At 39.2% G+C, this 13,671-nt stretch overlaps 1 protein-coding gene across 5 annotated transcripts in view; it reads right to left on the reverse strand.

The window, feature by feature from the left end:
* Positions 1-1,918: 1,918 nt before the first annotated feature.
* Positions 1,919-13,671, reverse strand: part of LOC127418294 (probable E3 ubiquitin-protein ligase DTX2) — a 28,107-nt gene continuing 16,354 nt past the window's right edge. For all 5 annotated transcript variants that reach the window (XM_051658856.1, XM_051658822.1, XM_051658831.1 and 2 more), the window contains 5 exons: positions 12,126-12,190; positions 11,464-11,625; positions 10,435-10,596; positions 4,635-4,724; positions 1,919-3,263 (listed from right to left, as the gene is read on the reverse strand). In XM_051658856.1, the coding sequence (XP_051514816.1) occupies positions 3,003-3,263; positions 4,635-4,724; positions 10,435-10,596; positions 11,464-11,625; positions 12,126-12,190 (740 nt within the window). In that variant the 3' untranslated portion in view covers positions 1,919-3,002. The remainder of the gene's footprint in view (positions 3,264-4,634; positions 4,725-10,434; positions 10,597-11,463; positions 11,626-12,125; positions 12,191-13,671) is intronic.

The following is a 13,671-nucleotide window of genomic DNA, read 5'->3' on the forward strand; positions in this document are numbered from 1 at the left end:
TCTGAACCAACTTTAGCTGCCTTAAAACATAGTGAAGGTTATGATGACAACCAAATATGTGTCCCCGTGTGTGCGCTGATATTCTAGACTCAGCCATATAGTGGGGAAAGGATGAGGGAAATGCTATTAAAGGAATAGTTCAACCAAAAATGAAAATCCTATCATCATTTATTCATCCTTATATTGTTCCAAACCAGTGTATCTTTTATTTTTTCCTTGAACACAAAAGGATATATCTTGAAGCACTGGTCGCTGTTTTCCATGCAATTACATTGAATGGGGACCGGAGCTTTCGAGCTTCATAAAGGATGCAAAAACACTACGAAAGTACCATAAAATTAGCTATTTTAACTTATGCACTTTAATCCAAGTCTTAAGAAGCCATATGAAAGCTTTGTGTTAAAAAAGATCTAAATTTAAGTAATAATTCCCTGAAAATCTTGACATCCACCCTAGCTCTTATGCCCACAGTTCATGAGAGAAGTAACAATGTCCGATTTTTATATATATATATATATATACACACACACACACACATACACACACTGGTGGTCAAAAGTTTGGAATAATGTACAGATTTTGCTCTTATGGAAAGAAACTGGTACTTTTATTCACCAAAGTGGCATTCAACTGATCACAGTGTATAGTCAGGATATTAATAATGTGAAAAATTACTATTACAATTTGAAAAAAAATGTTCAGGACTTCAAAGAGTTCTCATCAAAAAATCCTCCATGTGCAGCAATGACAGATTTGCAGATCTTTGGCATTCTAGCTGTCAGTTTGTCCAGATACTCAGGTGACATTTCACCCCACACTTCCTGTAGCACTTGCCATAGATGTGGCTGTCTTGTTGGGCACTTCTCACGCACCTTACAGTCTAGCTGATCCCACAAAAGCTCAATGGGGTTAAGATCCATAACACTCTTTTCCAATTATCTGTTGTCCAATGTCTGTGTTTCTTTGCCCACTCTAACCTTTTCTTTTTTCTGTTTCAAAAGTGGCTTTTTCTTTGCAATTCTTCCCATAAGGCCTGCACCCCTGAGTCTTCTCTTTACTGTTGTACATGAAACTGGTGTTGAGCGGGTAGAATTCAATGAAGCTGTCAGCTGAGGACATGTGAGGTGTCTATTTCTCAAACTAGAGACTCTGATGTACTTATCCTCTTGTTTAGTTGTACATCTGGCCTTCCACATCTCTTTCTGTCCTTGTTAGAGCCAGTTGTCCTTTGTCTTTGAAGACTGTAGTGTACACCTTTGTATGAAATCTTCAGTTTTTCTGCCAGTTTCAAGCATTGTATAGCCTTCATTCCTCAAAACAATGATTGACTGATGAGTTTCTAGAGAAAGCTGTTTCTTTTTTTGCCATTTCTGACCTAATATTGACCTTAAGACATGCCAGTCTATTGCATACTGTGGCAACTCAAAAACAAACACAAAGACAACGTTAATCTTCATTTAATGAACCAAATATCTTTCAGCAGTTTTTGATATAATGGCAAGTGATTTTCTAGTACCAAATTAGCAATTTAGCATGATTACTCAAGGATAAGGTGTTGGAGTGATGGCTGCTGGAAATGGGGCCTGTCTAGATTTGATCAAAAATGACTTTTTTCAAATAGTGATGGTGCTGTTTTTTTACATCAGTAATGTACTGACTATACTTTGTGATCAGTTGAATGCCACTTTGGTGAATTAAAGTACCAATTTCCTTCCGAAACAGCAAAATCTGCACATTATTCCAGTGTGTGTGTGTGTGTGTGTGTGTGTGTGTGTGTGTGTATAAATCACAATTTTTCATAGTTAATCACGATTAACTGCAGATTTAGAAAGTGCTAAAATTTTACCACACACACACACACACACACCTTTTCCTGTCAAAATGCATTTATTTCCTTAGGAAAGAAAAGAAAACCATATGTAACAATATAATGCTTTATTAACATTTTTCCAAACAAAGCCTTCCACAGTATAAAGATAGAAATGCACTAACATAGCTCCAGTTCAATTAACATTAAACATTTCCCACATTAAAAGTGGGAGGTTGACTAATTGAACGAACTAGTCCCCATCGGTTGCGTATTCAATGAAATGCACGTTAAATCACTTGAAATCTCATACTCCACAATATTTATCGGCCAGTAGGCTGTGGCTATCCACTTTGCTACAGCAATTGTGAAGCCGTATTCATGATTCGTGTCAGGGCATCAACGCTATCGTCAAGCGCTTCTTTAAAATCCACATGAAATGCACTGCAGACGTCTTGTTCTGCTTTTGGCCCTGGTGATGTAATGATGTTTCAACAGAATTGTCATTTTAGTGATAGTCAAGACTTGACGTGTTTCTGTGGTAATCAAATTACGCCCTACAGAGGCTGCAAAGTACTTGATTTCTGTCACAAACCTGGGTTTGTTTTGTACAACAAATAGCATTAAGAGGTCCTTTCCCCATCATTTGATCACTCATACGGAATCGTTGTGTGCGATTATGGTGTAATAATGTTCCCGAACACATCGCAAAGGTTCAGCTCTACTCCAATCAGTGTTTAGAACTCACACGGAGGTGAATAAAATGTCAGAATCTGTCAAACTGGTAAATGCGTTAATCATGTTAAAGAAAAATGAAAATTTTAAATGAATTGCATGCTTTAACGCGTTAATTTTAACAGCTCTAACATATATTTATCCTTTTTATAGCTTGAACACCTCATTGTAAATGCATGGGATAAAAGTGACCAGTACATTCTTCAAAATATTTCCTTTTGTGTTCCATTAAAAAGAAATTCATACAGGTTTGGAACAAAATGAGGGTGAGTAAATTATAACAGAAGTTTCATTTTTGGGTGAACGATCACCTCAACCCTATTGACAAATCATCGCCCATATACACAGATGCATTGACACATCAAAAGCTTTTGCTGCACAGCATAACTAGCAACTCCAGTTTTCCCTTTTCATCATGTTTTAATAGATCTACAAACATTTAAAGTAGACTGAGTTGTTTTCACATTGCCGAACCTTGGGCCCCTTGGCTTTGCGCATCTCGCTTTAGGCACTCCACTGTAACCCCCTGTGAGGCCAGCTCTGAGAGCACATTGTCCAAGTAGTTGGGGTCTGGGTATCCGTGGCCAGACACATTGGACATCATCTCTGTCTTGTGGTGGATCTCGTTCCATATAACTGTGTCTGGTTCCCCTGTTGTGCTGGAGGTGCCCACGGTGAAGATGAGACGCCGTGTCCATGCAACTTTCAGCAGCTCCAGTACCTGGAGACAGTTACCATAGAGATGATGACTGCCTCAGATTTAAAGTAAACAGTGTATGGTTTGCTCACAAAGAACGAGGCGCAGACAAGAGCAATGTGCAAAGATCAGCATAAAACAATACATGCTGAACAAGACCTTGGTCACGAGCCAATATATACTGCAATTATTTTGTTATTGCACTGCAGTATGTGATTTATTTTCTTGCAAGACCTTCTTCATGCAAGAGAAATTGTATGCTGCTAAAACCCACAAGAACCCACATGCTCAATGCTCAAAGAGTTCAAAAGCTCAACTTTCAGTGGACTACTTGTAAAATATTGGTCTCAGTTTTACAAAAACCCCCCAAAATGTAAAAAAAAAAAAAAAAAGAAAAAAATATATTCCACTAATTCATAAATAATATTTTGTATGCTTACAATATTATGATGAACATTGAAAATCTTTAAAAATATATATATATATATATATATATTTTTTTTTTAATCCATTTTTGAAAGCCTGTGATTTCCTCTATCACCTTCCATCATAATATACAGATCTGAAATGCAGGTGTCATTCGCCAAGTGCTCGTACATAGACATTCACTTTATTTGTATTCCCACACACCTTCCCCACTGTTCCTAGTATATCTCGGCCTCTGAGTGGACTAAAAGTTTAATCTGAGTGTCACTGGTAAGCTGAGATGCTAATTTTTTGAAAGGGTAGTTGGAACTTGGATAGTGAAGAAAAAGCACCCAACAAGTGTTCAGAATACATTGGAACTCCAAAATAGTTTTAAGAAACATCCCAGGATGCACCTCATGAAGTTGGTTGAGAGTCTGCCAAAAGTGTGCAGATCTAGACAAAGGGTGCCTACATTGAAGAAGCTCAAATATCAGATATTTTTTATTGGTTTAGTATTTTTTTGGTCAGTATATACTTTCATTTTGTGTCATTGATGGCTTCTTTCGGCTGCTCCCGTTAGGGGTCGCCACAGCCGTGATATTTGACTTGGCACAGGTTTTACGCAAGATGCCCTTCCTGATGCAACCCACCGTGGCTGGGGGACTCTCACTCACACCTACGGGGAAATTTAGAGTCTCCAATTCACTTGACCTGCATGTTTTGGACTTGTGGGGGAAACCAGAACACCTGGAGAAAACCCACATGAACAATGGAAGAACATGCAAACTCCACAGTTGAGCCGGGACTCGAACCCGGGACCTTCTTGCTGTAAGGCGACAGTGCTAACCACTGAGCCTTACAGGTTTTATGTGTAAAACCTGGCAATTTAACAGGTTTTATGTGTAAAAGTGGCTTGTGATTCAATGTTGTAATGAATGAGAGTAGCATGAATTTTTAAACGAAGCGAGTCATTTCTCTTTCTATTACCTTTCTGCCTTTGTCATTGTCAGGAAGGAAGCAGAATCGAGGGAAACCTCTGCATGTATACGGCTGTCCTGGGTTTGGGTGCTCCGGACCCTGCAGAAAGAATGGAGTGCATTAATATTAGTGTTTAATGCAGTGACGAGGAAAGGACAAAACTATTTTCACACAAAGGAATGAGTCAGTTATGCATCATAAGACAACACTTTGATCTATTTTTGTAGCATATGCAGTTCGACACTAACTGATGACTGCTGGATGAAAGTATTTGGCTGGTTCATACAGAGCACCAGCAAAGTTGTTTGTTCAGTTATTTGCATCTTCTAAAAAGAATACTCTGTTAAGTATACACATAAAACATGGTCTTTTTGAATAAAAACATTAGTGTCCCTGTGGCAGAGATTTTTCTGTTGTTTGTTTGTGGCAAACAGAGCAGGTCATTGTCACTTTTTTTCAGGACACTGTAATTTAAAGATAATTTTGTAAAAATCCAAATAACTTTACAGATCTTTATTGTAAAGGGTTTAAACAATGTTTTCCATGCTTGTTCAATGAACCATAAACAATTAATGAACATGCACCTGTGGAACGGTCGTTAAGACACTAACAGCTTACAGACAGTAGGCAATTAAGGTCACAGTTATAAAAACTTAGGACACTAAAGAGACCTTTCTACTGACACCAAAAGAAAGATGCCCAGGGTCCCTGCTCATCTGCGTGAATGAGCATTAGGCATGCTGCATGGAGGCATGAGGACTGCAGATGTGGCCAGGGCAATAAATTGCAATGTCCGTACTGTGAGATGCCTAAGACAGCGCTACAGGGAGACAGGAAGGACAGCTGATCATCCTCACAGTGGCAGACCACATGTAACAACACCTGCACAGGATCGGTACATCCAAATATCACACCTACGGGACAGGTACAGGATGGCAACAACAATTGCCCGAGTTACACCAGGAATGCACAATCCCTCCATCAGTGCTCAGACTGTCCGCAATAGGCTGAGAGGGGCTGGACTGAGGGCTTGTAGGCCTGTTGTAAGGCAGGTCCTTACCAAACATCACCGGCAACAACGTCACCTATGGGCACAAACCCACCTTCGCTGGACCAGACAGGACTGGCAAAAAGTGCTCTTCACTGACGAGTCACGGTTTTGTCTCACCAGGGGTGATGGTCGGACTCGCGTTCATCATCGAAGGAATGAGCGTTACACCGAGGCCTGTACTCTGGAGCAGGATCGATTTGGAGGTGGAGGGTCCGTCATGGTCTGGGGCGGTGTGTCACAGCATCATCGGACTGAGTTTGTTGTCACTGCAGGCTATTTCAACGCTGTGCGTTACAGAGAAGACATCCTCCTCCCTCATGTGGTACCCTTCCTGCAGGCTCATCCTGACATGACCCTCCAGCATGACAATGCCACCAGCCATACTGCTCGTTCTGTGCATGATTTCCTGCAAGACAGGAATGTCAGTGTTCTGCCATGGCCAGCGAAGAGCCCAGATCTCAATCCCATTGAGCACGTCTGGGACCTGTTGGATCGGAGGGTGAGGGCTAGGGCCATTCCCCCCAGAAATGTCCGGGAACTTGCAAGTGCCTTGGTGGAAGAGTGGGGTAACATCTCAAAGCAAGAACTGGCAAATCTGGTGCAGTCCATGAGGAGGAGATGCACTGCAGTACTTAATGCAGCTGGTGGCCACACCAGATACTGACTGTTACTTTGGATTTTGACCCCCCTTTGACCCCCCCCACATTATTCCATTTCTGTTAGTCACATGTCTGTGAAACTTGTTCAGTTTATGTCTTAGTTGTTGAATCTTTTTATGTGCATACAAATATTTACACATGTTAAGTTTGCTGAAAATAAAAGCAGTTGAAACTGAGAGGACGTTTCTTTTTTTGCTGAGTTTATATCCGGTTCGTTTTGAACGAAAGCTGGCGTGTTTTGACTGCCACTGTTCTCCAGTTTCTTTGATGTTTTAGCTTCAGTTATTGGGAATTTTATGTCTTTCGTTTGGAGTGACCGCTCATGGAGTCATATTTTGTTATGACCTTATAACTATGCACATGTTTGGGACTTATACAAAACTTTTACCGGGCTGATCCGAGCCCACCTCACCATGCCACTTTCTCATTCGACAAGCTTACCTTGGGACTAGCAAGAGAGGATATTAAAACGGGTGGTACAAATGGGACCATCAAGTATTTTTTGCCTTTTACCAATCCATTTGGCTGGCTGGAGCCTCACAAATGTCCCTCGCCAGTCACAGCAGGGGAACCGCGACTTGCTCACAGACTAATGCTGTTATTTTCCTTCCGATATGGTGCATTACTACTCAACATTTGATTTTCAGCATCTAAATTCCTCGGCTCATCTTCCAGCTGGAATTTACAATCACTGTGCTGCCCTTGGAATCACACGTCACTCCCAGTATGTCCATCATGAGTTGCAGCTCGACTGTCTCTACTGATAAATTCCACATACCGACCATCTGGTCTACACGTCGCCGTCTCTCTGCCGGTGCAACTGGTGAGATGCGGAGAGTCAATTTTAAAAACCTCAGTTCGCCGAAGTACTCATCACTCAGCTCCACAAGAATATACACCCAATCACCATCAAGATGGCTTTAGTGAATGCGAGGTCTATATCGATTAAATCTTTTATTCTAAATGACTTTTTTACATCACATTCACTGGATTTTTGATTTGTAACTGAGACCGCTGTGATTTAATGTCTCTCAGGGAACTGTCACCTTTGGACTGTGCCTTTTTCAGCTCTCTGTGGACTTCGGGACATGGTGGTGGTGTGGCCACTGTTTTTAGAAACTGTTTTAATTGCAGAATTTTGCAGACTTCTTTTCAAGTTTTGAGGTCCAATTATTAAAGGCTGACATTATGTGTCTTGCCCTACGTGCATTGGTGTATAGACCTCCCAAATTTAATAAGGACTTCATTCATCAATTTTCGTTTTTTCTCTCTAATCTGGTGTTTCGTGGAGACAGACTTCTGATTCTTGGAGACTTTAACATTCACCTTTGTTGTCCATCAAAGCCCATGGTAAAAGAATTTCTTTCCCTCATAGAACCTTTGAATTTTGTACAGTCTGTCTCTGATCCCACACATAATCTAGGTCATACATTAGATCTTGTGCTGTCTCGTGGCTTTTCTGTATCTAATTTGGAGTTTTTTGATGCTGGAATTTCTGATCACTACTCTGTTGTATTTTAATCTGTTTGCCTTTGTCCTCATCCTATCTCCTCTCAACGGTTACATCTTTCCTGTGCCATTCATTCATCTATTGCTAATTTATTTTCTGAATATTATTTAACACACTTCACAGATGGTTCTTCTAACATTGCGGATACTGGACATCTGGTTGAAGATTTGAATAAATCATGCACTATGACTCTTGAAAATGTTGCTTGCTTATGCCAAGGAGAATTAAGGGTGCCTCTCAGCCTTGGCTAAATGACATCACCCACGCTCTCAGAAAAGAGTCCAGAAAAGCAGAGTGAAAGTGGAAAAGAGACAAGCTTCAGGTCTCATATGATATACTACTTGCTTGCTTAACCAAGTATAAAAGATCAGTTGAGGCAAAATTAAAGTTCCTTTCTAAAATAATTCCTGAAAATGCAAATAGATCCAAAGTATTGTTTAATACAATTGACTGTGTATTAAACCCTACTACTAATACCATTTCTGATGCTTCCCCTGAGACCTGAGAGAAATTCTTAAAATGCTTTGTTTACAAAATAGAACAGATTAAGGGTGCTATTCCACCCTTAATATTTGATTCACCACAATTACCCCCTCCCCCACACACACAAAATTACCTAACCCCTTTCAACCAGTTTCTTCATCACAGTTAGCTGAAGTAATTTCGAAGATGAAGTGCACCAGTTGTAACCTAGATGTTCTTCCGCCATGCCTTTTTAAAGATGTATTTATCAGTCCCAGCGTGACAGACATAATAAATAGCTCTCTAGCTAATGGACTTGTTCCTAATAGTTTCAAACCTGCTAATGTACAACCTTTGTTGAAAAAACCCATCTTGATCCATCAATACATAATAATTACAGGCCAATTTCTAAATTGCCCTTTATGTCCAAACTTTTAGAGAAAGTTGTCTACACGCAGCTGTTCTCCTACCTGAACACTTTTAATATTTTAGATATGTTTCAGTCCAGCTTCAGACCTCTACACAGTTCTGAATCTGCCCTGTTGAACGTCATCAATTACATTTACTCTTCTTGGATTCAGGCTCATGCGCAGTTTTTGTCTCACTAGATCTTAGTGCTGCGTTCGACACTATTGACCATAACATCCTTCTCAACCGCCTGGAGTCTATGGTCGGCATCCGGGGATTGGCTCTACAGTAGTTTGCTTCTTATCTGAAAAATAGGATGTTTTCTGTAAATGTAGGGAAGTTTTCATCGTCGTCCGCCCCTCTATTGTGTGGTGTCCCTCAAGGGTCCTTTCTAGGTCCCTTACTGTTTTCCCTCTACATGCTGCCTCTGAGTTCTATTTTTAAGAAGTACAACATATCTTATCACTGCTACACTGACGACTCACAATTTTATCTTCCTGCTAAGTTAGATGCTAATTGTCCTTTTGAAAATCTCTTGAAGTGCATATAAGATATTAAATGTTGGATGGCGAAAACATTTTTGATGCTAAATGAGGGTAAAACTAAGGTGTGGATTTTAGGTTCCTCCCTGACTTCTTCCGTCCTAGAAGCCTAGTTGGGTTCTCTTTCCTTAAACGTACAAAAGCATGTCAAAAGCTTATTTTAGACTCTTCACTAATTTTTAATAAACAGATTAGTGCAGTAATTAAAGAAAGCTTCTTTCACCTCAGATCTATTGCAAAAATAAAATATTTTCTTTCAAATAAAGATCTGGAAATCGTCATCCATTCTTAAATTACATCACGGTTAGATTATTGTAACTCGTTGTACATCGGCCTCCCTGAATCTGCTTTATCACATTTACAGCTTGTTCAAAATGCGGCAGCCGGGCTGTTAACAGGGTCGAAAATGAGGGATCATGTATTCTATATTTTAGCATCTCTTCACTGGCTTCATGTAAAGTTCGGGGTTACGTTTAAAATCCTTCTTTGCGTATAAGGCACTCAGCGGATTCGCGCCTCGACACATTAGTGACCTTCTTCTCCCTTATTATCCCCCTAGAGTGCTCAGGTCCTCCAAATCAACTTCTTTTGCATGTGCCTCATTGTAAATACAAAGGTGATCGGGGCTTTTCTGTAGCTGTGTCCAAACTTTGGAATAGTATCCCCTTTCATGTGAGGTCTGCTCCTTCATTTGCTATTTTGAAATCTTCTCTTAAAACCTATTTTTATTCTCTAGATTTTGATAATGTTTAAATATCAGGTTGTATTTTTCTTATAGTTGTACTTATGTGTTTCCACTGTGTATCAGGATTGTAAAGCACTTTGGGTCAGCCTCTGTTGTTTTTAAATGTGCTTTATAAATAAATGTCGACTTGACTTTCTTTCAGTGGTTTAACACTTGGAATGTAGCTCCACATAGAGTTCTGGATTTACAACAATAGAGTAAAAACTTTGACTTATTTCAGATAAAACAAACATGGGTCAGATACCATTCCTACATCGCAAACTAAGCATTATTTTACAAATCCTAAAAATAATTATCGGCCAACTGGCCAAAATTGGCATACTGTTTATTCGTCAAAACTGATTTGTACTTGCATTTGGCGAGTGATCATTTAAGACCCTGCATATGAATATAAAACAGCACAGCACTATGCAGCACTGGTGTATATCAGACCTGTATTCCGGGTGGGATATTGTAAATTATTTGTATAGTGCCGCAGTCCAGGTGCCCAGGCAAAGACTGAGGAATACTGTAGATCTCCATCTTGCCCTTGGGTTGGGTGCCCGTCTTCTCTCCGTAGATTGTCTTACATGAGGGGCACTGCAAGCTCCCGTCCTATATTGTGACACAATTCGACAAGTGGAATTATAATAAATTAATGTAATGCACTTCTGGAATGACACCAAATTTGCACAATAGTTGAAGACAAGAACTGCGTTATTCCATTTGTTAAGATCCCAAATACTTTCTAGTAATAACTAGACCCAGACAGAATCTACGTCGCATTTTCTGCAATAATTTTGGGAGGAGATTTTTTTTTTTTTTTTTTTTTTTAAATGTAGCTAAACACTGCACTTTAATTTAGTAGCTATAAAAAAAATCTAATTAGTCAAATATTTAAAGGAGTAGTTCATCAAAAGTTCCCACCCCTTACTTGTTTGTGTATTAATAGAATATTTCACCCAAAAATTGTAAATTATGTTATTACTTACTCGTTTTAAATCTGTATACAGTACTTTTTTTCAGTGGAACACAAAAGGAGAATTTTGAAAAATCTTCTGCATCTGCTAAAGCTCTTTGATAAAATATGCCGCAGGTTGTTGTCATGACGTTTGGCTATGAGAAAAAATGACATTTGTAGTTATTGATGTCCAATAATGGATGGGAAAGATTATCAGTTAATGATGACTTCAATTTAGTCTGTTCCTCACACAAAGCTAAAGTATGCCTTCAGAACACTTACAATACAGCACACAAGTCATATTGAATACTTCTAGTTTGGAGCTCGACAGATGTGGTCACTATGAACTGTCATTCTGTGGAAAAGATCTAAGTGAAGATTCTTCAAATTTCTCTCTTTTTGTTCGATGAAATAATTTACATCATACAAGTTTGGAGCAACATGTCAGTGAGTGCCAGTTTAAATTCTGCGGAAATGGAGAAGAATCCACGTGGGCTTACTGATGGTAAGGTAATGCACACCTTTGTTCCGTTATTGTACATGGCCAGCATGCAGAGCATGTGGAAAGTGTGTCCACACTGCATGAGCCTGCCCACAGTGTTGGGCTGAAGAGACTGAGAGCACTCTGCAGGGACCTCATAACCAGACGGGCAGGCCAGACGCTCCATACAGATAATACAGTCCTGAAACCACACAGCCACATATTAGAAATCCCATAGGGCATCCTACAATACCACAGCTTCACAATCACAGATTTCATTTTCAAAACAGTATACAGTGTGGACCAAAAATCTGAGACCACTAGTGAAAGTGCTTCTATTTTGCACTCGAGCTGGCATGGATTGCACAATGTGAATGTCCTATATGATCCAGCATGATTTGAGAATGTTCCAAATAGCATCTTGTGTGCTTCAATGGAAGCAAGGAAATCTGACCGTCAAATGAGAACATAATCAGTCACACATTTGCTTACTGGATTAGTAAACTAGAAATTGTGCAGAATCTGAAAAATTTCTTATTTTTTGCATCATCATAACTTCTCTTAGTTTCGACATTTTCAAAATCCTAAAACGTATTTTCAGGTAGAAAAAAAGTCTCCAACATTTGGATCTCACTTTAAAAAATTGTAAGACCTGAAAAGACCTACAGATAAAGTACTCTAATAAACAAACTGTAAATATACCTCATCCGGGATAACAGGCACTTTCTCCATGTATTTCTTAATGACTTCTTCTGGCTTCTGAGAGGCTATGGACAAACATATAACACACTTTAAAACTGCCAACTAAAAAGCAACCAAATTTAGGATTCAGATGTGATCATAGAGTTTACATTATTATCATTTATCCAGTATTATCTGAGGTTAACATTCAGATTAAAGGTTGACCGATATATCGGTTTTACCGATTAATCAGTGCTGATAGTGGCTTTTTGGAACTATTGGTTATTGAAAAAAAAAAAAAAAAAAAAAAAAAAAAAACTAATCGACACCGATTTTTGCTGATAGTTTATTTTATTTTAGCCAAAACCCTTCATCTGGTGAATATATAGGCTATAAAAATAGAGGACTGTAATGGGGCAAAGTCACAATCACAATCATTGTTTATGGACTAAATCATGATTACTATGAAATGTTATATATATATAAAAAAAAGACAAATATGAAGCACAGACATTATTAAACGGTTATTTATATAACCTTTATTGATTGCTGAATTCATGGTGATTTTAGACTGACAGTGTCACTACAGAAAATTAAAAAAAATATTTTATATTACCAGACTACCGGACAACTGACAAGCAAATCTGTTGATCTACTATTAATAAATGATGATTTACTGTTAATGAATTACTGCTCATACAGTATTTTTAGCCCATATGTCAATGTTTACTTTATTGTATTTCTATTCTAATATACTGTAGATGATTGTAAGAGAGCATGTTTGGTTTGGAAGCACAGACATATCTAAATAAGGGTCCCTTGTTTATTTTGGGCTTGTTTATAGTTAAAAGTCCAGCATTATGCACCAAATCTTCATTTTTTTCTGGTTATGATTGAGATTTTAGTTGCACAACAAACATCTGGGATCTTACTAATTTTGGACACTTGTAATCTCTAAGTCTTTGCCCATCACAGTAAGGAAAGACTAAGAAAATGTTTTAACATTCAATAAATCGATTTTTAAAACCATCGGCTGATTAATTGTTATCTGCCTTTTTCACAACCTTAGTTATCATTATCGGCAAAATCCTCTATCGGTCGACCTCTAATTCAGATATTACATTTTTTAAAGTTATGAAAATGAGGGGCCTGGGTAGCTTAGCGATTATTGACGCTGACTACCACCCCTGGAGTCGCCAGCTGGAATCCAGGGCGTGCTGAGTGACTCCAGCCAGGTCTCCTAAGCAACCAAATTGGCCCGGTTGCTAGGGAGGATAAAGTCACATGGGGTAACCTCCTCATGGTCACGATTAGTGGTTCTCGCTCTCAATGCAGCGCGTGGTAAGTTGTGCGTGGATCGCGGAGAATAGCATGAGCATCCACATGCAGTCTCCGCGATGTCATGCACAGTGAGCCACGTGATAAGATGTGCGGATTGATGGTCTCAGAAGCGGAGGCAACTGAGACTTGTCCTCTGCCACTCGGATTGAGGTGAGTAACCGCGCCACCTCAACAACCTACTAAGTAGTGGGAATTTGGCATTCCAAATTGGGAGAAAAGGGGATGA

The sequence above is a fragment of the Myxocyprinus asiaticus genome, chromosome 3 (assembly GCF_019703515.2).
Source record: "Myxocyprinus asiaticus isolate MX2 ecotype Aquarium Trade chromosome 3, UBuf_Myxa_2, whole genome shotgun sequence".
In the NCBI taxonomy this organism is placed as follows: Eukaryota; Metazoa; Chordata; class Actinopteri; order Cypriniformes; family Catostomidae; genus Myxocyprinus; species Myxocyprinus asiaticus.